General features: G+C 45.9%; 1 protein-coding gene across 1 annotated transcript in view; it reads right to left on the bottom strand.

Annotated features, from left to right (window-relative positions):
* Nucleotides 1–26,801, bottom strand: part of LOC125758323 (glucose 1-dehydrogenase 1-like) — a 31,976-nt gene extending 5,175 nt beyond the window's left edge. Inside the window, exons 1-7 of the mRNA XM_049415374.1 lie at nucleotides 26,670–26,801; nucleotides 20,845–20,937; nucleotides 17,916–18,003; nucleotides 17,428–17,468; nucleotides 13,572–13,641; nucleotides 11,640–11,676; nucleotides 10,345–10,408 (exon numbers count right to left, since the gene is read on the bottom strand). Of these exons, the coding sequence (XP_049271331.1) occupies nucleotides 10,345–10,408; nucleotides 11,640–11,676; nucleotides 13,572–13,641; nucleotides 17,428–17,468; nucleotides 17,916–18,003; nucleotides 20,845–20,937; nucleotides 26,670–26,801 (525 nt within the window). The remainder of the gene's footprint in view (nucleotides 1–10,344; nucleotides 10,409–11,639; nucleotides 11,677–13,571; nucleotides 13,642–17,427; nucleotides 17,469–17,915; nucleotides 18,004–20,844; nucleotides 20,938–26,669) is intronic.
* Between the last annotated feature and the right edge of the window lie 314 nt (nucleotides 26,802–27,115).

Raw genomic sequence — 27,115 nt, 5'->3', positions numbered from 1 at the left:
AAAACATCAAAATTGGCCCAGGAAAAGTTATTTACTTTACTTTGAATGTTTATATCTCAAAAGGCCTTGTAGCAGAGCGACAAAATTTCCATATTGCGTTCTTCGCATACGTATCTACCAAAGTGCCGAATCTTATATTTACATAACTTTTCAGTAAAGACATACGATCGGGCTAAATTCACGAAAACACCGAACAATGGCAACTTCTGACAACACAAAAAAAAATTATATTTCTTAAACTTTATTCACTTGTTCTCCTCCACATCAGCTTTCACAATCATTGAAAACATATTGCATAATTTTGTCGTATTAATAGTTACGGCCCCTGCAATGAGACCCTTAGGCAAGGATTGGCAATTCCGACTTCTTGCCGAGCAAGTGTATAAAATGAAGGCAGGATTGAATTTCTTTTTATTTAAAGGCCAGCAATGCCGAAATAGGTGTCGGCGGCACTGAAGACGTTAATTATGAAATTATTTGGTTACTGCAGCGGGCACGAGCGCGAGGCTACCAAGCAGGCGCGCACGCACCCGAGATGCTCGCTATAAGTGATGGCGCAGAGAGAGCTCGTTTTCGCGTCCTCAGACCGATTGAGTTCGAAACAGCAAAACCTCTCGGATGATTTGAACGCACGCGCACTGGAGCTTCGCTACTCTATCCACCCTCTGTTCGCATCGCAGCTAGTCGCTGATAACACGGCGGAGCTCTATAAGGGAGCTATGAGCGCCCGCTTCACGCACGCTGCTGCCAGAGAAACTGCACTGCGCCATTTGCGATCAGGAGAAAGCATGAACGTGGCGTTCGAATGGTAAAGCAAAATATGGAATGTAAAACAAAAGAAATGCAAAACTATTGGTAACCGGATGCGCTTGCCTATCTTAGACGTCGGCAGCAGACGGCCTGAACTGGCCGCGCGTTCGGTCCGCTGTTCAGACTTCGTTCGGCGCCAATAGTTCTTGCGCTTATCCCTTGCTCTACTCCTCCTGTGCGTCTCATGGCGAGAAAATATAGCTCTGAATGAGTGTATTGTGGAGACTACCTTTCGAAGCACAAAGAGCTTAAATGAGTACTGACAAGAATTAAAAAAAAATTCGGATTGTTGCTCTAAATAAAACTACTGGTGTCGAGAAAATTCGGATTGTTGCTCTAAATAAAACTACTGGTGTCGAGAAACCTAAAACTACTATTATGGTGCCTGGGAATGCAAAGTATATCTTTTAATTAGCACCACCTTAAAAAGACACTTTCGGTTTTGATATCGAGGGGGTGGCTTCTCAGTGACGTTTCATAGCAGTGCGATATCACGGGGATACAGAAAATTGCGACGTACTAGCGGCAAATCCGTCATCTGCTCATGGTGCATATAAACAACGATGAGTGAATTGTCGTCCAGTAATCCTGACAGTGATTTCAACCATTTAGGCTGCATGCAGGACGCAGAACTCGCAAACTCGGGGGAACTGTCTTGACTCGTCGGGATAATGTCCTTGCAGTGGGGCTGGCTTGCAGATGCTCAGCGACGAATACTTCCAAGTAAAATTAAAATATTTTATACGTGTTCGACTCTAGTGTGTGGACAGCGTTGACACAGCATACCTACGAAACAAAAAATGTCCCTTTTGCGATGTCTGAAAATCGTGTCAGTGCTCCTTTAATTATTGCAAAGAAGGGAAAATTTCCTACAGTTACCGACCTAGACATCCATGCTTTGAAGGAACGTTTAACGCCCGAAAGATCTGTGACTGTCAGTGAAACAGACTACTTGTGCTACGCGTGCTTTTCCTAAGACTGCAATGAAAGATCTTCACGGAACGCACAGTTGAACGATGACATTCTTATGCCCCCTGAAAAAGAAATCGACGTAATTAACCAGATCACTGTGACTACCGGTGCACGTGCGTTCAAGTCACACGAGAGGTGTTGGTGTTTCGAACTCAATTGGTCTGAGGACACGAAAACGAGCTCTCTCGGCGCCGTCTCTTACAACGAGCATCTCGGGTGCGCGCGCGCCTGCTTGGTAGCCCCGCGCTCGGGCCCGCAACAGTGACCAAATAATTTCACAATTAACGTCTACAGTGCCGCCGACACCTTTTTCGGTAGTGCTGGCCTTTTAATAAAAAGAAATTCAATCCGGCCTTCATTTTGTACACTTGCTGGGCAAGAAGTCGAAATTGCCATTTCTTGCCTAAGGGTCTCATTGGAGGGGCCGTAACTATTAGTGCAACAAAATTATGCAATATGTTTGCAGTGATTGTGAAAGCTGATGTAGAGGAGAATAAGTGGACAAAGTTTAAGAAATATAAAAACTGGGTTTTTTTTAATTGTCGTCAGAAGTTTACATTTTTCGGTGTTTTCTTGAACTTAGCCCGATCGTGTCTCTGTGGTGAAAAGGTATATAAATATAAGATTCGGCATCTTGGTAGATATGCGAACAACGTAATACGGAATTTTTGTCGCTCTGCTACAAGGCTCTTTTAAATAAATACCTTCAAATTAAAGAAAATAACGTTTCCTGTGACAATTTTGAGTTTTTTATGAAAACATCTTCAGTACACATAAAAACCGAAAATATCTGAGCAGGAGCAAAATCATGCATATATTTAGTTAAAGAAAGTTCACCTACCTAACGTTAATATACATTGTTCAAATCATAACGAAAGTTGGCCAAAACAGCTGAGCGGATGAGCGCTCCATTATTGATTTTCTGTGCATCGAAAAAATTTTTGGCGGCAAAAAAAAATTGCGGATCTCTTCTTTCCACTCATCAGGCAATAATATATAAAATATGAAATAAATTGAAGAGGTCGACCACTCATCGTTTGTTCGGTCTTACGTGGAGTTACCCATCTGTATTATAGCATTCGCCTGGTGCGCCGCCGATGGCGGCGCTGCGAACGGCCTCCGGTGACGCAAAGGCGGGGATCCGGCTTTTGTCGTCTGCTAGGCTCTGGCTAGAACAGCAGAATTTTCGTTATAGCTCGCTCGCGTCGCACGGCGTTCCTCGACTCCTAGCTGTATTTTCTTCTACTGATAGCTCTTTAAATGGCTGCTAGCATTTCTGGAGGTTAAGAAACGTTAACATTTAACGTATCTGCTGTATACACAGAGGGTCGATTCCACGAAAGATCGAAAAACGGTGTATATTTGATGTTTCCGATTTTCCTGATAATTTTGTATGTTGTGCACATATGACTGCACAGCACGAAATCGCAGTTCGTTTTCAAATAAAAATTTTTTTCATCACAGGAATATTCGACAAGTGTCACCGGTTGACGACGACCATTTTACGAAGAGTGCGTTTTCGTAAATTCACAATCATGCTGGCAGCTACTGAAGCTATATATAACAAATATCTTTCTTTTTGGCGGAAGTAGAAGTAAAGAGGAAATAGATGTTATGATTTCATGAAATTCTGAGCAAATTATGTATTTTTAAAAATTCATGAAAAACGCTGCGTTTTTGAAAATCAGTCAAATTTGGGACGCTATGGCTACTTCTGTGAACATCTTAGCTTGTTCATATTTGCAGCATGAATAGGCCTCTATGTGAATAATGAACCTCTGCATTTGTATTTCTCTAATAATTTTCAAAGTAGTAAATTTTCATGCTCGAAACACCAAAAAGAGAAAAGTGCTCCTCGATTCAAAAATCTATAATAAAAAAAAACCCAATCTCAATTTTGTTCAAAGTCCCCCAAAATGTTCTCAAAGGACTGCAGAATGATATTATGAAAAAACATGTTGCATCATTTTTATTAGGACAAAAGCAGAAAATGTCAAACATTGTGTTTCCAGAGCGTGGTGGTTACTGCGTAAAGGACATCTCTAGTAACAAGAAAATACAGTAACACGTCTTTTTTCTTCTCTGTGCTTCGCTAAACAACAGTAATGATCTATTGTCGGAAAGTGGGAACTGTTTTGTAAAGAAAAAAAGATCGTTCCAATTAAATGCATTTGCGTGGTTTGCGACTTGACGCCAGTGTTAGACATCCCTCAGTCCACAGTAGGCACTTTCAGTTGTAGCCTCCTTTTCTTTCATCTATTTCAGTTGAGTATAATTCATATCTTGAGTGCTAAAGAACGCATTCCCTCCATGCGTCTCTATGATGATGTGGTGCGCCAGAATTGAGAGATTGGTATAAAAGCCAAGGTCTCTTCATGAATGGAAATGAATTACTGGAGAGCGGTCGCCAAGACGTGTGGTTTTTGTTGGCCCAAATGTGTACGTTGTCAAACCTTATGTCATCTATGCAGAGTTTAAAAAGAATCGATTACGTGAAGATTGGTGGCAGCAGTTTTGGCCACGGACAAAACACGTTTTGTTTGCATTGCATCTGCTTTGTTTTGCATCTCCTTGTATGTCTTGAAGCAGTGCTGGCAGATCTGGTCTCCCTCTTGAATTGAGCGCGCATCCTACTTCATGACCCTCCGCAAAAGAGACTCGATACGATATCTTCTACATAACGGAAATTCCGCTGCAGCGGAATTTTCTTTTTGTGCACCATGAGGCAGTCCGTACAAAATCTCGGTCATGGCTATAACGCCTACCCGTAGCCACCTTCAGAGCGTAGGACAGTGATCGCATCAAGGTGAAGCACAATTTGGATGCTTAACTTCTATCTCAGGTGGTGTTTGGCTGACTGGCACAGCCGTGCTCGTTGCTGTCGTCTGCTCAGGCGGGCGTCTATCGCGCCGCCCCTTGCACCTGTCCGCCTAACGCATGCTACTCCGTTTACACGAGTGCTTGTAGCGCGGGCCACTCGATCCGCCACACGATCCGCACGGTGCCGATCCAGAGACCGGGCTGAAGAGCGACGAGTGGTGAAAAATGTATCGTGTAACCAACGCAATCGACACCCCAGCATTTTCTCGTGCAGAGCGACAAAGCCTGGCAAACAATGTGTGGCTGCTGTGCTTAGGTTGCACTGCGGTACTCGCCGTTCACCACTCTCGCTATTTGCGATTTCTCACATTCTTACAATGCATGATCGACTCAGCTACACAAATTTCGCGTTTAGCTTCGTTGCTTTTATATAGGTAAGCGCATTTACTTAAAAAAAAATTATCAAGAGGAATGAAAGTGTCCGTGCTGCCCGTCGACGAGGAATATATGTGGTGTCGCAAATGCATTTAATTGGAACGATCTTTTTTTCTTTACAAAACAGTTCCCACTTTCCGACAATAGATCATTACTGTTGTTTAGCGAAGCACAGAGAAGAAAAAAGACGTGTTACTGTATTTTCTTGTTACTAGAGATGTCCTTTACGCAGTAACCACCACGCTCTGGAAACACAATGTTTGACATTTTCTGCTTTTGCCCTAATAAAAATGATGCAACATGTTTTTTCATAATATCATTCTGCAGTCCTTTGAGAACATTTTGGGGGACTTTGAACAAAATTGAGATTAGGTTTTTTTATTATAGATTTTTGAATCGAGGAGCACTTTTCTCTTTTTGGTGATTCGAGCATGAAAATTTACTACTTTGAAAATTATTAGAGAAATACAAATGCAGAGGTTCATTATTCACATAGAGGCCTATTCATGCTGCAAATATGAACAAGCTAAGATGTTCACAGAAGTAGCCTTAGCGTCCCAAATTTGACTGATTTTCAAAAACGCAGCGTTTTTCATGAATTTTTAAAAATACATAATTTGCTCAGAATTCCATGAAATCATAAGATCTATTTCCTCTTTACTTCTACTTCCGCCAAAAAGAAAGATATTTGTAATATATAGCTTCAGTAGCTGCCAGCATGATCGCGAATTTACGAAAACGCACTCTTCGTAAACTGGTCGTCGTCAACCGGCGACACTTGTCGAATTTTCCTGTTATGAAAAAAATTTTTATTTGAAAGCGAACTGCGATTTCGTGCTGTGCAGTCATATGTGCACAACATACAAAATTATTAGGAAAATCGGGAACATCAAATATACACACTTTTTTGATCTTTCGTGGAATCGACCAGAGCTATCGCGGTGAGGATCATGCCACCGTGTTCGTAGCGTCACTCACTGGGCTGGATGGCGTTGAAATAGCTTACGTGAAAGCGCGAACGTCCCGCCAAGCGAGGTAAATAGAGTCTACGCTGCTTTAGAAGCGAAGCGCGATCAATTTTACGGCTTATTCGTAAAAGTTTGCGTTATGTAAACAGACTTGAACGAAAGTTCATACTCCACTCCCTATTGTAGTCATGTACACAAAATGTTTGCCGACAAAATAAAACTGATAACTTCATCGACGAGCGGGTTATTGCGGACAGCTAGCGTATATTGGGCGAGTTGGATGCACATTAAGACTTGTTACACGTACTGTAGGCTCGGAATGACACGCCAGGAGTGGTGTGCGTGCTACAGTTCGCACCCCTATGATTAGGTATAGATGCGCTCTTGCGGTTTGACGCTCGTGAGCCAGATTCATGCTTTCGATTGTGCAGTGCTGCCTAATCGAGTGTGCGTCCCTCTCAATGGTGATGACAGGACGGCGCGCATTATATAGTTCCTAACGCTTAGGGAACGCGCTCCACTGTTCGTATTTCATTTGTCACCGACAATACTGCTTGGTAAACAGCAGGAAAAAACGGCGAATATGTCAGGGAAGAGGAAAAAGAGAGCTCTTTCCCACCATTATTTTGGCCCATTTGGGGTCTTATTGCTATTCTTTACCGCGCTGTAGCAGGATTGATTATTTTACGGTGAAAACTATGGATTTGTGATCAAACGCGAAAATTTACCGTCGGCGTCCCTCGTCGGCGGTAACACAAGTGATGCAAAAATCATCACACGATAACGTCACCTCATGACTTCCTCATGACATCAGAAACCGCAAAAATTCGTGATGCCATAACGTCACGTCACATGACATCGGCGGTTTACATTGCCTCCGTGATCTGTGGGTCGATCACGGAGGCAACGCACAACCAGGTGATGTGTAGAAAGCTTGCATTGTCTCCAATCCTGGAGGCAGTGCAAAACCACGTTGCGTCCAAAAAGCATTTGGAAGGAGGCGGGGAAGGAACAATATTTCAAGTGCACAAAAAGAACATGGATTTCGCCTTCCGAGTCATCTTAGGCGAATGCATTAGGAACCCTGCGAGTCTTTTCAGTACAGTGACCGCATCACGCCCTATCAGGAGGCGACCGTTGAGAGTGTTTTACACTATTTTATTGCAAATACATCTTACTACGATTTTCGATGCGGAAGCTTTGTATTTATCTACGTAAGTATGATTATACTAATTCTGTTCATCATACTTTCAAACGACCCGGAACGAGTCAGCAAACGTCGGTTTATTAACGCATGGATTAGAATATGTGAAAACAAAAATAACTCCGCACAACCTACGAAATATTTCATATCACCGTCTGCACCCCTTATGACACGTGTCCTCAATCTTCTCATTCCTTGTTTAAACTTCAAGTACTTCCGACGCGATTACACGTCAGCTGCTGAAAACCTGGATTTATTCAAAGGCTCCTGCCAGTAAAGACCATTTAATTAATGTGAATGACATCACACGTCGCTTTTCATGCGCTTAAAACTCCGAACAAAGGAACTGAATCGAAGCAGCAGGCTTGGCAACCGAACACGCGCAGCACGCGGTATACGTGTAATGCTCTTTAACGCAGACACGGTAGCCGAAGCTCCAACGCTGAAATCAGGGATCGAAAATGGGCAGGAAAGTCATTTGGAGTGCGCCACAGCCAAAGAACTGTCGCGAGAAGAAATCGTCGCCATACATGCACATACACATTGATGGCTAGCAGACAACACCAGGGGCTATCGACACTGAACGTGCTCCCGACGGCAACTCCGCTCGATTTCGTTGGGCATTTTGCTTGAACATTCAGTAGAAATTGCTTTATGAACTTGTGCACTAATGTTTCATTAGCTAGAGCAGGACAGACTATCCTTTCCTCGCATTCTATTCACTGTCGCATCCACTGCTGAATATTTTTAACACCTTACTCATAATTATGCGTGTTGTTTTGCTTTGTTTACCGGGTGACAGCTTTTTTGGTGATTTTTCATGTTCCTCGCGTAGCCATCAGTATTTTATTTGGCTACACTGGAAGTAGACTGGCCTGCACACCCTCCAGGCATGCCTCCGCCGTCGGCGTGCTCCTCGAGGTAAAGGAACAGCGAACTCAGCGACGCCGACACTCAGTCCACCGAACTTTTTCGGCGATCAGTGATGACTAGGACGATGAATTCACGCTGTTTACTGTCGTAAACCAAAACGAAGATCTATGGGCGCTTCACCAGCTTCAACCGCACCTACTGTGAATCGGAAGGTGGCTTCAGCAGACTACACCGTCTTATTTGTGCCTGTTACGCCATCGGACAATCTGAGACACCTGAATCGGCAGACAACCTCGAGCAAACTCGAGTCTCTGGCTCCAAGCGAAATCAAGGATGTTCGAGTAACCCCCGCAAGAATGTCTTGGCCATCGACGTTATACACCAGGCATCTCTGCTTGCTCTGACCAGGGTCACGGACTTCGACTCGACGGTATCAAGGTTCGAGCTCACCTTCCACTTAACAAAGACATGGTGGTAGGTGTAATATACGATGTCGACATCTCCATTCCTTGTGGCGATCTTCCAATGCTCATCAAGGAAGTTAGTGACCATAGCAACATCGTCCAAGTCTCACGTCTGGGCAACTCGCGTTGCTTAAAGATTGTCTTCAAAGGCGACATATTGCCATCCCACGTCAAGGTCGGACACTTTCGTCAGGTGGTCCGTCCATTTAGACCAAGACCACTCCAGTGCCGTAAATGTCAAAAAATGGGTCATGTGAGCGGCGTTTGCTGGAACGTGGCGATTTGCCCCCACTATGCAGAGCCACACAATGCGGAATCCTGCCGCGCAACTGCCCTGAAATATGCCAACTGCCATGGATCACACGAAGCCTCCCCAAGGGACTGTCCATTAGTGAAAAAAGAATGGAGCGTCATGAAACAGATGGTACGGGACGGCTCAATGCACAAAGAGGCTGCTGATGTGGTGAGAAATAGACAACTACGCTCGCATGGGCGAAGAAGGTTTAATACTACTGCTGCCCAATCTGGACGCATAACGCGATCCCCTACTCCAACAGACCGTCAGACTTCTCTTAAGCGGCAGCTGCCACTGCCGCCACCACCAGCGCCCAATGCATTACAATCGAAGAGCCGAAAAGACGCAGAGGCTTTGAAAGCGGCGGCGGATGTTGCGTGACCCCGACTGCCACTACTGCGCACTCATAAAGAGCCGATGCCGAATGCCCCTTAATGTGCATCATCGTCCACAGATGATTGCCACGACAAAAATGTACAAATCCTCGCTGTGTTGAGGTCTCTCATGACCACGATGCGCACTCTCCTCAACGAAATGACAACTCCGTCAGCTCAATGTTCTCTGCAAGTTCTGGATTCTTTGGAACCAGTCCTTGCAAGCCTTTTTTAACATCTCGGATTTTAGCCTACTTTTAGACAACCGCAGAGGAACCGTTGTCAAATATTTCTCGGTTGCGACTGTCTGTGTGTGTGCGGTGAACACTGAGTGATGTGTGTGCACATATTACTTGTTCCCTATTTCCCTTCTCGATTCTTTTTCTCCCCTTCCCCCGTGTAGGGTAGCAAACCGGTTACATCCTGGTTAACCTCCCTGCCTTTCCTTCACTTTTATCTCTTTCTCTCTCTCTCTCTCTGTTTTGATCGCATTGTGAACTCCACTGTGATCATCCCCGTCGCATGAGCCTTGGTGAGGCTGACTAGTTTTGCCGTGTCTTGTCGCTTCGCACGTGTGCAGATAGGAACCGACTCCCACCTGGTGTGCATACAATATACAACATTTTCTGATAATACTTTAGCTATCAGAGCTTCTTTACTATGTTTTCCAGACTTTGTTCTGTCCAATAGAGTACAGTATTGCTCGGAAGGATAATTTTATGTAATTGCCAAAAGGTGGGAACGTAGGCTGCCTTAGAGCCAGCAAAAAAAAGATACCTTATGCCCGACATCGTCTTTCGGTCACAGCATTTCATGTTTATGATAGACCATATTTCGCACTACTCTCCTAAATAAGGTTTCATATACCGCAAATATGAAAAATAGATTAAACGTAAATAGCTCCATTACATGCGTGAAATTGAACGTGGTAGCTACACTATACATAATGCGGACGACGAATATTGCCATTTAATAGAGATAACACCCCCAATAAAATGAGCAATGTAATTTACACTGCTGCTATTATTATTATTATTATTATTATTATTATTATTATTATTATTATTATTATTATTATTATTATTATTATTGTTGTTGTTGTTATTATTAAATTGCCTGTTTCACTTACCTCAAGGTATTCCTCTGCACTTTGGTCAGGTCTCTTCGCTATCAACGTCCTGACAGCGCCAGGGCTGAAGGAAACAGCAGATAATGCACATGTCAAATCATTTGTCATAACAGCCCCTTTGCAAGTTCACTCCTTATCTGCAAGCCGAGGGAGCTGAGGCTGGGTCAAAAGGGTTCCAATTCAATCGGCTAACAATGGCACTGGAGCCCAAATATTTCTCTTATGCACCGCCGGTTCTCGCGTACGTCAGCGGGATTATCAGCTGCAATGCATTATTTGCTCTTTGTTCATAGCACTGGCAACACTCCTCAGAAAGGGAAGCTCTGTAATTACTGCGTTTCGGGATATTAACTTCAAAAACCAGTGCACGCACTTACTGCAGGTAACGAACACTTGAGAAAACAGTGCTAGTTAAATACATTGATGATTGCAGGGGTCAAATAACATTAACCTTGGTATCTCTCAGAACGCATAGTTTATGGGCAGAGGTTGGTATCGCGAGCAGTGTCTCAGCGCGTAATTTTACCGCATCTACGAAGCTCAGCTTTGATAATCCTGTAGTGCACTTCATATATACTTATATAGGTTTAGCTGTGCACAGAGGTGAAGTTGCACTCAATGAAGTTTGTTTATGTATACCTAAATACATATAGAAAGTGTTTGTCACCGCCGTTTTTTTCCAACGACAAGCCGAATAACATACGTCTTGACAAAACTTGACAATGGATTATATAATGCGACACCCGTGTCATATGTTTCTTGCCTTTCGCTGCAGCTTCTGAATACCGCGATGTGCAAATGGTTACATATCATGCCAAAAAATCTGTCTTCTGCGTGGAACCACTGTATATCGTTTCCTGGGCTGAACCGAAAAAAAATCAGGCTTTGCGCTATTGCCGTCACAATGTCGCCGTTTTTGTGGCCTGCCGATCTATTAGTTGTCTATTGATTGTCTCTCAACAGACAATTTATTGATTGACTGTTGATTGTCATTGATGTTGCGTCTAAGAAAAAAAAAACGAGCCGTTAATTCAATTGTTCTCGCGACCTGTTTTCATTCACACAATTAGGCTGCCTGCCAAAAACATGTATGTTGCTATAGAAACGCTTTGTACATGGTACGGTGCCCAACACCCTGCTACTTGCTACGATATTCTACGGCTTCGTAGAATATCGATTCACAAATTTCATGGACTATGGCGTACACTTAGAGTTATTGAGTTAGTTCCTTGGTGTAGCAAAACGCGAGGTGCTTGAACCCGCAAATTCACTATGAGGCCGCGGAGTGCTCTTACCTGAGCGTGTTTACACGTACACCATACGGAGCATTCTCTGAAATGAAAGAAACAAAACTGTAATAATGGGACACAGTAGTTATCTGGAATATGGAATACCAAACGCAATGTGGAGGCGTTGGCATTCTTAGATCCTTTAGATGGAGTCATTCCTACACCGTCATTCGGATCAACGTTCAGCCTTCGCGTTTAACAATCCTAAAGCTCTATACCGCTCACTCGACTTCGTGAAGCGCATCGTCATCGTCAGCCTGATTCGCCAAGTACAGGGCAAAGGGCTGTCCCGTGTTTCTCCAATTAACCGGCCCCTGTGCTTTGCTGCGTCACGTTATACCCGCAAACATCTTACCCTCATCTACCCACCTAACATTCGGCCTCTCTCTAGGGCTCTTGTCTTGTCTTGTAATCCAATCTGTTACTCTTAATGATCAGCGGTTTCCTTGCCTTCTCGCTGCATGCCCGGCCCATGCCCATTTCTCCTTCATTTTGACTAAGATGCCCTTAACGCTTTTTGTTTCTGCGCTCTCCTTGTTTCTCCAGGTTAGAACGAGCATATTTATTTCCATGGCTCGCTGTGTGGTCCTTAATTTAGGTTGAACCCTTTTCGTAACCCTCCCTGTTTCTTCACGACCGGTAAGTACCGGCAACGCGCAGCTGTTATATACTTTGCCTTTGAGGGATAATGGTAAACGGTCATTTATGATCTGAATATACCTGCTAAATGTGCTCTACCCCACTTTTATTCTTCTAGTTGCATGAGTCTCATGGTTTGGACCTGCGGTCAGTACCTCTGCGGTTCGCCACTGAAAGGGGCGTCGTGAACGGCGTCTACACTTCAAGAAATTGTCAGTCACATGATGTATTGGCTCTACAGTGTGTCCTAAGCAGCAATACGGAAAGGCGAGCTAGTTTGTACTGATTCATAATTATAAATTACAAGCGCTAAGACGGCAGGGACAGGAAAGGGCGCAACATGAGCGCTTACTCACAACTGAAAGCTTTATGCTTTATGCTGCAAGCTTTATTGCTTGGTAGGCTGTATTGTTTTATTGCTACCAAGCTTTGATGCTTGATAGACTGGGGTGCATGCATCCAGCAGACATGCCCTTTCTTGTCCCTGCCGCGTTAGCGCTTGTAATTTATAAGTATGTCCTGAGCTTGAGAACGTAGCGCCTATCCCTATGTGGCCAGTCTTTTCTAAACGACATGTCCTCTGCTGTCAGGCGTTGTTAAAAGGATGCACATAAAAGCTCACTCGCTGGGGCTTATGCTTTCAATTGCACTTGTATTCAGTACCATAAGTTTAATTCTGGTCCAAGGTATGAACCGACACACGTGTTCCTCTGCGTTTTGTGACTTCATCTTTCGAGAGTCGTCAGGGGCACGATCTCCAAAAAAGGGCTCACTTTTGTCTTTAGAGTGAGGTATATATGTGGCAGATATATACGCGGCAAAAATGAGTCAAAAGACTTTTTTTTTCTTAGAGTCTACGTTTGAGCATGCTAGACAGAGAAATGTTTTTTTTTTTTCGAATTTGAAAAATTCACAACAGTCCGCCTAAATACAACGAATTAACCTCCATATAGCTTCGCATTTGAAGGAAATAAACTTACATTGATTACATTGGCGTATATGGTATTCGTAATGCGAGGGCGGGATTTTCTCTAATTTCAGAACTTGAGTTACTCCACTACGCCCCTGCGCGGATTATTACGGCTTCCGCGCCACGTACTACCCGTATGACTGTGACTGCTTAGTACTTCTGGCTGACGCAGTCGTCAGCTTTCGCTCCACTGCAAGTTGATAGCAAGACACAGTCTAGTAATGCCATCAGGAACACATGCGCACAGCGCTTGTTGGCTGCATTTCACCTCTCGCTCGTCACTCGTGGCGGGCGTGCCGCGCTTGTCACAGCACCTGCGGTGCACTTACCCAGTGCAGCGCATCGTGTCAGGTGATTCAGGGCTGCCTTTGTAACGCAGTAGGGCACGGCGCGCTGAGTCTGTTAAGAGAGGTGATAAATGTGTACGTTTCACCGAGTCAAGACACTGAATATGAGTTGCAGCCGCTGAAGTAACAGTTTCAATTAGAATATCAGGGGTAATATTGCGTTCATGCCGAGCAGCGTTCCGCATAAAGTAGTATGCGTGCTAGAAGTAGCAGATCGTACCTTTAAAGGGACCATAAATTGGTCCCAGTTTTTTTCTTTCATTTCAATATTTAAGGAAAATACATGACAGCAAGACGCCTAGTATGGTCTTATGCATATAAAAAAAAAAAAACTTCGGTCTGGGTATTATTTTAACTTATATTTTTATATAAACATGTTATTGATCGAGTTGGTTTATCATTTATGTTATTGTTTAAGAGAAAACGCGTTGCAAAAAAGAAAGGCAGCAAATGGCATCTCTTAGAATTCTTTCCTATACGTTTTAGAAACTGCCTTACAAGTTGGTCCGTCGTTTCTTTGTATATTAGCGCAACCGACCCTTTTCTCACGAGAACTTGCACTTTCATGAGCAAGCATCAAACATTTACGCAAAAAGTAGCCATATCCACTATGCTATAATAATGACTCCTCCACACTTCCCACACATTATATTTACTTGATGTAATTCGCATTAAGCAAATGTAAAATCAGCCTCTGTCCGGACTGGCAACGTGCGACGCGTGCCCCACTTTTCCAAAGCTTCTGCCACATCACCAACGGGACCTATTGCAATTTATAAGCCACAACTAGCGTAAAAGTCGAACAGGCACTGCCGCTGGGGTGAACGTTTAGACAAGAAGACTTGTCATCCCCTAGGGATGACGACGAGGATAGAGTTCTCGAAGCGTTATCTCCAGTAGCATTTTCTTTGCTACCTTATCTGATCAGTTGAAGCCTCCATATTCGCTTGAACTTTTGTTTTTCTTTCCAAACCACATGAAAGACAAAGTTTTCTCACACGAGATGTCTTTACGGTTACGGTGCTACGGGTGTACAAGAATATTGCGGCAATTAATCACCGACGCTTCCCTCTTACTGTTAGCCTTTCTTTTTCTAATACGTAGCATGTCACCTTCTGCATATAGAGAGCAAAACTTGCGTAAACGCAACAGTGTTGATGGCAGCTAAAATGGATACTCGGACGAGTTTGTAAAGCGTACCAGAAATTACAACAGCGCAAAATACGGAAGCGCAGTAATAGTAGGACGCACAAAACGGACACAGAGTGCGTTGTTTTCCGTGTCTTTCTTTTACTAATCTTCTATATTGTGCGTCGCACACGCTACAGTGGTCCTGTAGTATGTGGTGCTCGACTGCTGAGCCAAAGGTCGCGGGATCGAATCCCTGCCGCGGCGGCCGCATTTTCGACGGAGGCAAAAATGCTTGAGGTCCGTGTAGTTAGATTTAGATGCGCGTTAAAGAACCCCAGGTGGTCTCACATTCTGGAGAACTCCGTTACGGCGTCCCTCATAAAGGAATAGTGGTTTTGGGACGTTAGACTGGAAGAATTAGTTAGTTTTTATTTGATTGATAGGTATTTTAAATTCATGGTGAACGCATTTGCATACTGTGAGAGTTATACATTGCACGATACAGCCCTTTTGCACGCCATTTGTTTTTCGACTTATCATGAGCGTCAGAGAGGCGGAGATGCGGAATAAATTTGTTTCTCGTTACATTTATTTTCACTTTTACAATGCACGTGTTTTGTTCTCCTAGTTGGCCTGAAAAGTTTAGTTGTATACCGTATCGTAGCGGCCAGCTTAGGCTTTTGGTCTTAATGTATTTTTGCATCAAAATAGGTTGTGGCAATAAAGCTCCGCTCATTGATGAGCTGATTGAAGAGGAATCCAATATATTTTCCAACCTGAAAATCGATGTCATTATTGCAGGCGTTTACTCGTTTATTTACTATGCATATTAAGTGATGTCTCCGCCCTGTGCGGCAATTCTCGCTAAAGCTTCGACAGCACGGTTCGGCGGTTCGACGTATAGACCTTCCGACCTACGGATGGGTTTCGGTGCGGCCATATTGGGCCGTTAGCTTTGCTATTTTGTATCTTTAACAACTAAACAAACAGTGCGACGGTAGATGCGTACGCAAAAGACGGCTGGGTTGGTGCATTCGACGTTCCATGGCCTGAAAGCGAAGCTGAAGTTGTTTTAGAATTCCATAAAACCTCATAAATAACAAGGACCGACGTCATTGTCGACCATGGCGTAATTTTTTCCGAGGCGAGATGGCTAGTGCACGTGCCTGTTCAGACGAGTGCACTCACCTGTACCCCTGTAACTGGCTGCCCGTGTGGCCGAGGAAACGAGGAATCTCGCGGTTTTGCGGACGTGCTGTCATCACGTGGCACTGCTTGTCCACCTGAGCAGCCTGTGGAGATCTCGCGCCAGTTCCGGCTTCACCGGATGTTTTTACCAACGCCACCGCCGCATGACCTTCTGAATGGCTGCAGCAAAGCGGATACCTTCGGCGGGCGGAAAAAATCGGTCCCCGACCGATCCGGCTCGCCGCCTCATCGACCGCCCGCTTTCCGCTTTTCCGCTCTTCCGCTTTGGCTGCCCTGCCTTCAGTGTGAACGAGCGTTCAGAATACGCGAAAGAGATGTTTATCTTGCTCCGCCCATGCGAGCGCGTCGAAGGTGCCAGCGTGGTGGAATGGAACGTTGGGCTAGTTGGAATGCATTCATGATTGATGCAGCGCTAAAGACGAAGACTAAGACTAAAGGAACACAGAGTGCACAGGACGGGCGCTGTCTCGCGACTGAAAAATTTATTTCGAAAAAAGCAAAACGGGAAATACAAAGCAGGGCATAGCAGACATGCGCATAAGTAAGACAGTAAAGCTACTTATTGAACAACAACACGTGCACATCTTTAAGAACAAATTCAAACATGTCACCTGATAATGCATGAGCCAAGCAGATACGTAAACTCCTTGTCTGTCAAGAAAATCGACGGATGGCTCACGCATGCGTCTCCCATTCTTTAAATGTGAAAAGCCTCGATAACTTCACGGGTTATTTGGCTACTCTGCCTTGAAAGGAGTTCCGCATCCACGAAGACCGGAGAGCAGCCACAACGCGTGCAATCGAACAACGAACAGCGTGCAAACGAACAACGTAACTACGTCGCCTTCGGTTCCTTTTGCGGAGCCGCGCTGCACTCCAACGGAAGGTTTCCGCCTGTCACCTATCCGAACTGCGAGATCGCTGTCTATGTACCCGAGGATAAAGTAAGCATAGAGACGCTGAAAGCTCTGCAAAAAGATGACGATATCTAAATGACGACAAACAGCCGAGTGCAATGCGAACAACCGTCTCTTCTCGTATCTTCAACTGTGGCCTCCATGACTAGTTCCGGCTGCGCGCCGTTGCAAGAACTAATCGCGTAGGCCACGCTTCAACAGTAGGGCTGGGCTGTTGCAGATGACATGGCATACCGAATATGACGTCATCGCGTTCGCTCAGCGTCTCAAGAAGCCCTGCGGCCGCAGCCGCTGTATCTTTTCAAAGGAAAGAAAAATACTAGTTGCGTTTACTTTTGAGACCTCTCACATCGATTTCAGATTTCAGCAGGGAATAAACTGCGCTTACAATTCAAAAGTCATTTTTAAGACGTGGTTCAGCTTCCCCTTAATAACTGACGTCGCGATAAGCAAAAATAAGGAAACTTTCCATTACCTGTGCAAGATGGCATTGGCCATGTGTCTTACGTAAGACACTCTATGGACTGACAAAGTTTATAGAGAATGAAAGAAAGGCGACAGTTTTTTTATACTTTACTCACCGGAGTCTGCCCCGAGGCGGCGGAAATGTTGACGATGCTACCTGAAATATCGAGTATCAGAAAAACTGGATCATTGACCATATAATTACCTACATACGGAACAAAAGTCGTGAGTACCGTGGATCGTTGATTGTAAATGTTAAGGTCCGCCCACTGCTCGAGGCAAGATTTCGGTCTTGTGGGGCATCAAAGGTCCACTCATAGCGTTTGTGGTTCGCATATAAATGCATTATTTACACTTGCAGAGGGTTCGCGACACGTTCTTCAATATTGCGCGGAAGAAAGCCACGTGTAAATATACTGAATTTGCGGAGTTAAACGATTAGCACTCAGAATTTCGAAAGTGTCGTCACCTGAGACATGACCTTACGCAGAGTGGCCGAACAGGTTAGCTAGCATAGCTCGAAGTGCTGAAGAGAATATGCATGAAGGCGTGCCTTTAGTTTGACGCAAGAATGGAAGCGCGTTTTTCATCATGCAGAGCGGACCGCACAAATTCGTCTCCCAAGCTTCGGTAAAGTCCTCGACTGAGGACCTTTGAACGGATCCTTGGACGGCAATACCAGCATTGTTTACCTGCAACAAAAAGAACGCCAGGCTGCAGCAAGTAAGCAATGATGTTTCACTTCTTTGCCGTCGCAGATTATGCTGGGCACACGATGTATATTCAGTTATAATCCACGTAGGTAAGTACATCTGCCTCTTTATCCGTGGCTGCGCAAACCTTGTGATTGTGGATTCCAGAGGTAAGACCACTTCGTCAAAATTTTATTCGGTTCCCTCGTTTACGTGAGACGTTCACCAATATGAATTGTTTTAAGGAATGTTTTTGTGGCACATAGTAGGATCACTGCCCTTGAGGAGTATCACTCGTAACGCAGATATTTCTTGAACAATAAAAAAAAACACGTTATTTTGCTAACGTAGAAAATTGTGGTAAATCAGTGTTAACAGTTACTTCTCGGCGCAGGCAACGATCACAGAGCGCATCCGTGGAGCGAGTCTCCTCGCCACGCAACATTTTCATATGTATTCCTTAACTGCTGCGAAATAAAGCGGTGTTTCGACTTTTGTTTTGTGCTTCAACAGGAAAACAGCGTTGTGATTGTCAAGTAACCGGAACAACGCTATACTTGTACCGCAAGAGTATAAATATTGCATTGTGAAAGGCTTAAGCGTACGGGATTATCTTCACCTTAAAGTGCTTTCTATGTTTACTTCCTACCACCTAAGTGATTATTTTAGGCATACTTATTGGTCACTTCTTTCAACCAGTTAACCAATTCTGAGAGTGTAAAAGAAACATTTGATCGCGCACAAAGTAGTTTGGTTGTATGGGAGCTGTAAGACGTCGGTAAGAGCAGCCAGGTCCTCGGTTGCCGTTCAGGTAATGAAAGATAGATCCAAATGTTAAAAAGTGATATACGTACCTCGTAACAAACAAAACCGTTAGTTGTGAAGAGCACAAGAACAGAACAAAAACACAAATGTGAGTACATTACTGTCGCAAAAGAGTTAGTACTAGACAAAAGATTTAGTTACTGCCGTTCTCACAACTATGTTACCAATTCACTGCAATGAGACACCTTATGCTCCTATCAAGGATGAGTTTTACCAAAGCAAACGCGTGCCGTTATATTTATGTGGCAGTTAAACATCAGCATTTCGAGATCATCGTTTACGTGAAGGCTGTTCACTAAACCTCAATTTCAATAATACTATGATAAGTAACGTTAATGTTGCTGCAATATTATGATATTTTGCTTGTTGGGCTAATTACAGCTTATAGGGCTGACGCGCTGGAGTTTTGAGTACTGTGGCGGAGCCTGGTGGCGTGCGCCGAAGTTGCTTGGGTAGTCAAAAATGGACGCCGACCGGCGAGTTACGCAGATCTCAGTTGCTTTGAGCGTTTTACTTAATTTTGCGCCTAGTTTTCAGGCTCAAAAAGAGCTTAAAACGTACGCAGGAACTTGTCCGCTATGCCTGCAGAGTCTGACATGTTTGACGAGCGATCCCTGCTTCAACAAACCGTGCCGAAAGCAGGTGGTCCGGGCGACGGCTCTGAGCAGCGCGCGGTCCCGAAGCGCGGTCGCTGCCGTTATTGTTGCGTGGTTAATTGCCTCGAAAGTGGGGGTAAGGATCCTGATGTGCGGTTTTACTGGTTCCCCTGAAAGCCGTACGAAGTGGAGCGAAGGAACCGCTGGATACGTGCCGTCCGACGCGTGAAGTGAGTACGCGAGCAAAACGTGGTTGGCAACGCAACGTGCTGATTACTTTTTGGTACGCGCGTGCACGCGTTTATATATGTATATATTCCCTGTGTGCAGTCCAGACGGCACGCCGTGGCTGCCGACGGCGATCACGAGGATGTGCAGCCGGCATTTCGTGGGAAACGAGAAAAACGATGACATGAGTCACCCTGCGTATGTGCCTACGATTTTTCCGGCAGCTTACAGCCGGCTGCTTCCATCGGCCGGCTGTAAACATCGCGCCGTCGCTTCTCGACCGCCACCGCACGCTGACAGAATTTGACAAATTCCCTAAAAGCAAATGTTGAAAATTACGACCGTGCATAGGGAAAAAGTGTGTTTGCGAATGAATGCGGCAGAAAACGGCACACGGCGCGAATGCGCTCATTCGGGCCGCCGACGGCTAGGCTCCGTCACTGGACCTTTCTTGATTCCGTTTCGTCGTGTAATGCAAATCATTTCGGCTTTCTTAACAGCAATCTTTTCGTTAATGCGCTGTCGTTAATCGCGCGAGCATGCCTCGTAAAACTTAACTCGAGTTCATCGTCGTATGAGATTCGCTGCACTTGCGAGTTGCAGCGCGCCGAAATGGTTCCTTCAATCTCCTGCACGTCGTAAACATACTTGACGTTGACGAGCTTCTTGCGTTTACGCAGATTGCTTGGCCTGAAGAACTCAGCCACGCCAGAAATAGGCCGAGATCCAAAGCGCAGCACAACCGCCAGCGGCGGCTCCATTGCGCATCTGAGCTTAGTGCTGCATGCGGCCGCCAGTCTGACTACTCGAAACCAAATAACTTATCGTAGGGGGCGCTTTTTAGCACCGTTTTCGCAGCGCCGCCTGGGCAGCCAGTCAGGCCTATAGCATTTATGCGCCAAAATCACGATACCATTATGAGGCACAATGTAACTGAAGACACCGGACAAATTTCGAGCACCCAGGATTCTTTATCCTGCACCTAAATCCGGGTAAACGGGTGTTCCTGAATTTCGTTCTCAAGGAAATACCCGAAATCGAACTCGCGCTTTCGAGTTTAGCAGCGCGGTACACTGCCTATGCTAAGCAACCACGGCAAGTCTAATTTCTTGGTCTTTCTGCATGATATACTAACTTTGAGCACAAGGCGTGCTCCGGGATATTAAGTGCCGTTCATGCAGCATTGACTCACCAGGATATCAATTTTTCCGAAATGCTTGACTGTCTTCTGCACAACATTTGCGACGTCCGCAACCACGGACACGTCGCCGGGCACGACGAGAACCTGCAAAATATGGGGAAGCAAATTACAATAGTTATATACAGCGCCGCTGAAACTCAAATAATTTGCACTGCGGTCTCAGAGGTGTGTGGTCTGTAGTAGGTCGGCCGCGGAAAAGCTATTGATTTAGCAAGGAAAAAATCAAATCAAGTCAAATTTGATTTCCCAGAAAGAAACAGAATCTGGAGAGGTTCACTGGCTAAAAGCTGTTTATGGAGAGCTTGACGAGGCCAGTGAAACCTTTACAAGGCAGTTGGGTCAATGACATTGTGTACAAGATGTGTACAAGAAACTAATAATGTAAGGGTTGGGGTGAATTAGAGCAGCATGTGGGTGGGTTGATTCCTATGCCACAACATTAGTGAACCTAGCTGCCCACTCCGCCTGTTCTAAGAGGGCACTTTCAGTCTCCACCCTAGGCTGGGCGAGGAGAATATCCCACGACTCCCTAGCCTAGATAAGAAACTAGTGCGAGTTTGTTTTCCGCGGGAACTAAGTGCATTCCTACGCAGCATGCTGTGGTGGGAAAGTTCTTCAGATGGTGCGCATTTTCTACAATTTTCCTCAGCTAACATAGGCCATGGAAAATGAGGAGCAAGGAGGCGAAGGAATGCGACTATGGGAACAACCGAGTTTTCTTCGCCATCGCATTGCTCTAACGTGAAATTTTAGTGGTTGCACTGATTCATTAGTAAAAATTGTCACGAAGGTTAACAATTACTTGAATAATTAGAGAAGCTCGTATGTAAAATTGTGTTTCACATTGGGAGCATCTAGGCCGATTGTTTTCAGGTCGCTGCACTTTTCATAGTTATTTTACGATTGTTTCATAGTTGCGCCACCTAACGTAGCGAATGGTGGCACTTAAGTATATTAGTAGATAAGTATAATTTACTGCATCACTCACTGTTCCAAATCGAAATTTTTGTGTTCTTATATTGTTACGTGCACAGGAGATGTTTAAGGGGTATTTAATGAGCACCGAGGCACAAACGACCGTAGTGTTCGCAGGAGCAGCGTCGTCGTCCTCTTCCTCTTCCCCTGCTTCTCTCGTTTCCCCCTGGCAGTGACACTTCGTAACATTCTTCCTCTCTCAGACAAAGCCCTCCGGGCGAGTCATTCCTGCTTTCTTTCCGTGAACGGCTTCAGGCGGGCAACATGCGTCACCTCAGTCTTGCGTGAACAGCGGCCACTTGAAGTAAGACGCGCTATCGTAATTGACCTCGCTTAGACGATCGAGAATAACGAACGGGCCGGTGTAGTCTGCGAGAAGTTTTTGGCTCAAGCCGCGTCGGCGTATGGGAGTCCACAGCCAAACACGTTCACCGGGAACATAGGTGACATGTCAGTGCTGGCTGTCATAGCGTGTTTTAGAGCTGTCTCGCGCGGCCAATGTACGTAGGCGTGAAAGTCGACGAGCCTCTTCAGCACGACACAATGTCTCGGCGATAGACAAATCGTCATGGATAACAAAAGGAAAGACAGTGTCCAGCGAATGACGCGGTGAACGTGCGTACAGGAGGAAGAAAGAGCTATAGCCTGTGGTTTCGTGCTTCGCAGTGTTGAAAGCGTATGTCACGAACGGTAATACTTCATCCCAGTTTTTGTGGTCCGAAGCGACGTACATTGATAACATGTTGATCAATGTTCGGTTTGTGCGCTCGGTGAGGCCATTAGTTTGCGGATGATAAGCTGTTGAGTGACGGAACTTGGAGGCACACGAACGGAGTAATTCTTCCACAACATCGGCAGTAAACTGGCGACCACGGTCACTTATTATCACTCGAGGAGACCCGTGTCGAAGTATGATGGAGTGGAGTATAAACTCAGAAACCTGGGCTGCCGTGGCGGAGGATAAGGCTGCCGTCTCGCAGTACCGTGTCATGTAGTCAGCACACACTATTATCCACCTGTTGCCTCTGGAAGAACGTGGAAACGGTCCAATCAAGTCAATGCCGACCTTTTCGAACGGAGTGCTCGGTGGATTTACTGGCTGGAGGTAACCGACTGGAGCTGAGTTAGGTCGCTTGTGGCTCTTACTTTGGTTACAACTAGCCACCAAGGTGTCAACTGTTTTGCGCATTTGAGGCCAGTAGAATTGGTCTTTGGTGCGGCTTAGTGTTCGCGTGGTCCCCAAGTGACCAGACGTCGGGTCATCGTGCGTAATACGCAGAACAGATGTCTGAAGAGACGCGGGAACCACCAGTAGAAAGCGAGCGCCCGTCGTTGATAAGTTCCTCTTGTAAAGAAGACCATCTCGGGTGCAAAATCGGCCTTCGCTTATGGAGCCTTGCGTGGAGGAAAAAGAGCTTTCAAGCTGGGGTCTTTGCGCTGCTCAGCGGCGAAAGTCGAAGCATCGGAAAGTCAGCTGACAGGGAAGCGATAAGATGGTCAAAGTTGTCGGCTTCACAATCTGTCGTCGGTAGTGGCATCCTAGAAAGGCAATCCGCATCAGCGTGTCGACGGCCACTTTTGTACGAAATAGTGAATTCGTATTCTTGTAGACGAAGGGCCCATCGAGCGAGGCGTCCGGATGGGTCGCGAAGGTTGACCAACCAGCATAGAGAATGGTGATCTGTTACGATGGTAAACGGGCGACCGTAAATGTACGAGCGAAACCGCTGCACGGCAAATACGACTGCGAGGCATTCCTGCTCGGTGACAGTGTAGTTGCGTTCAGGCTTGCTTAAGGAACGGCTTGCATACGCTACGACATGTTCTTTGTTGCCAGAGCGCTGAATAAGAACGGCGCCGATGCCGATGCCACTTGCGTCTGTGTGAATCTCTGTCGGAGACGAAGGGTCGAAGTGCCGAAGGATTGGTTGTGAAGTTAACAGAAACTTCAGCTGGCGAAAAGCGGTATCACAGTCAGGGCTCCACTGAAACGGAGTGTTCTTGCGTAGAAGATTCGTGAAGGGGTGACAGATATCCGAGAAGCCGGGTATGAACCGCCGAAAATATGAGCAGAGCCCGATGAAGCTACGAAGCTGTTTCAGAGATTTAGGATGTTCGAATGATGCAACGGCTTCTGTCTTCTGTGGGTCAGGTCTAATGCCATCTTTATCGACGAGATATACTAACACTAAAGTTTGACGCTCAGCAAAATGGCACTTCTTTGAATTCAACACAAGCCCAGCCTTTTCAATACAGTCGAGCACAATATCCAGACGAGTATTATGCTCCTGAAATGTCCGTTTAAAAATTACTACGTCATCAAGGTAGCAAATACAAATCTGCCATTTCAAACCCCGCAGAACAGTGTCCATGAATCTTTCGAATGTCGCCGGCGCACTACACAATCCGAACGGCATCACGTTGAATTCGTACAGCCCGTCTGGGGTAACGAATGCCGTTATTTCCTTGTCAGCTGCGTGCATTGGAATAACCGGACCTTAAATCAACAGATGAAAAATAGGAAGCAGAATGTAAACAGTCTATGGCGTCATCAATACGCGGCAGCGGATAGACATCTTTTTTGGTAACGGAATTCAGTCGGCGATAGTCTACGCAGAATCTCCACGTACCATCTTTCTTCTTCACAAGAATGACTGGTGCGGCCCAGGGACTCGCTGATTCTTGAATTACTCCCTTCGTTAGCATCTCTTGCACTTGCTCGTTGATAATCTCGCGCTCTGATCGTGCCACTCTGTAAAGTTTCTGCCGTATGGGATGCGCGGACGCGGTGTTGATTCGATGACGTATTCGAGACGATGGAATTGAGGGCATTTGGCTGCGTTTTGAGAAGTCGAACACTTTAGAGTGCTTGGAGAGAACGTTAAGGAGGGTGTGACGTTCGCTTTGGCTAAGTGACTTGCTGATAATTTGTAGCAGTTTTAAATCATCTGACCGTTGAGAAGCTGCATGTCCGTTCTCGCCTGCAGCATCGAGAAGAGCCACCAGCGTCGTAGATGATTCGGGGTTGAATGCAGCAAGTTTCATGCCACCAGGCAATACTGTAGGCTCCATTGAATTGTTGATTGCCCACACACTTGTGCGTCCGTTAACTACAGACACCACGCAATGGGGGACTAAAATGTTCTTTTTCACACAGGCCCAAAGAATCGGTTCGAGTGTGGTGTCGAACGTGGCGAGGTCGTTACTAGAACAAGTCACTGGAACACGCATGACAGAGAATGCAGGAACGACCGTGTCCTCGGAGACAAAAAAGCTGCAATCATCACGCGGTGAATTCTCCAAGAGCGCAGCTGGAAAACTACCGTGCACGGAAAGGTGCCCACTTCTGCAGTCAACGGTTGCCCCACACTCCCGCAAGAAATCGATTCCCAAAATAACGTCATGCGTGGATCGCGTAATAACAGCAAATTCTGCGGGAAACACTTTGCCGCACAAGGACACATCCACAGTACAAACTCCCACAGGACACAACGCGTCACCACTCACACCACGTAATGTCACACCACGACTCAAACAAAACATCACCTTAGGCCCAAGAAGGTTCTTGAAATTAACACTCATTACACAAATAGTCGCACCCGTATCCACAAGTGCCATGGTAGGGACACCATCAACAAGTACGTGAACTTTGTTCTTGAGCATAAACAATGACGGAGCTATGTCTGTCGATAGTGCCTGGTATCCTGCGGCCTCACCCCCATTGGCCGCACCTGCTAGTTTTCCGGCGGCGGTGATTGCGTACGACGCCGCGGCGATGGGGATCGTGGAGCACGTGGAGCTGGCGGTGGAGTCAAGCTTCGATCAGAGCCCGGCGACGGGTAGTGTAAACTAGCAGGTGTGCGTGGTGGCTGTGGTGTAGAGAACGTGTGGTCAAAAGGTTGGGTGTCCATGGGCAAGGGCTCTCGCTGGTATGAAGGGCGGTAGTTGCAGAAACGTGAGATGCGACCCGGAACACCACATCGGTAGCACACCGGAAGATGTCGGGACACACGCGGCTGCTCAGAGTAGCCAGCCCTATGAGAAGGCGTAGGATGGGAATATCGCTCTTCGCGGGCACCGTAGCCAGCCGAAATTCGCTGAGGGAAACGAGGTGAGCGCAAACGTCGTTCGTCATTCGAGGGTGGCCGATACGAGAAGCCAGATCGCCGTTTGCCTCTGTATTCGTCGGAATCTGCCGAATTAACTGATGGTTGCCATGGAGCCAGAGTAGCCGGGGTTCGTGCGCGTTCTGCGTCTCTTGCATAGCTGTCCTGGCAGTCGCTGGAGTCATGAGAGATTCGCTGACACCGAAACAGTTTTTCTGTCACAATCTGCCGTATTGTAGATACCAGGTCATTGGGTGTCATTGTGTCGACACTAGCCACCGTCGAGACGTTAGAGAGACGGCCAAATTTTGGCGCTATCCGTCGCATCTTTAGCGTTTCAAATGTGCGACAATGCTGCATCACGTCGGACACGGAGGTCAGGCTCTCTTTTCCGATCAGGAAATTGTACACATCTTCCGCTATCCCCTTCAGAACGTGTCCAACCTTATCTTATTCAGTCATCCTGGCATCCACTATGTCACACAGCTTCAAAATTTCTTCAATGTATGTGGTACACGTCTCACCTGGAAGCTGTGCCCTCTGGGCCAATGTCTGCTCCGTCCGCTTCTTCTTCGCGTTGGAATCACCGAAGCATTTCTGTACTTCCTCAACAAAACGATCCCAAGATGTGAACATGTCTTCGTGGTTTTCATACCACATGAGAGCTGTGTTAATCAGTGAAAATACAACATGACTGAGCTGCTCTGAAGAATCCCAGCCGTTGCTTCTGCTCACCCTCTTGTATTTCTTCAGCCACTCGTCCACGTCTTCTCCAGAGGTCCCGCCAAAGTTCGGCGGAACTCGATAGTAAGGCAAGGAACCTATCGCTGTCGCCCTCGAAGCACCAGCGCTCTGGTCGTGAGACATTTCGATCGGCGATGGTGGGAGTCCGGCAAGACGGCGGCTGCGGCGAAGTCCAGGTAGTAGTGCTTCCGTCGTGAGGTTCGTCGTACCCCGCACCTCCACTAATCTGTTACGTGCACAGGAGATGTCTAAGGGGTATTTAATGAGCACCAAGCCACAACAGACCGTAGTGATCGCAGGAGCAGCGTCGTCGTCCTCTTCCTCTTCCCCTGCTTCTCTCGTTTCCCCCTGGCAGTGACACTTCGTAACAATATTACTGAATATTATCTAGTTTTCTGTGCATTGGAAGCACAGAAAACTACAAAAGTGAAGTAAAT

Source organism: Rhipicephalus sanguineus, chromosome 4, assembly GCF_013339695.2.
Source record: "Rhipicephalus sanguineus isolate Rsan-2018 chromosome 4, BIME_Rsan_1.4, whole genome shotgun sequence".
In the NCBI taxonomy this organism is placed as follows: domain Eukaryota; kingdom Metazoa; phylum Arthropoda; class Arachnida; order Ixodida; family Ixodidae; genus Rhipicephalus; species Rhipicephalus sanguineus.
Note: the sequence above shows the minus strand (reverse complement) of the source record. Positions and strands in the feature narration are given on the sequence as shown.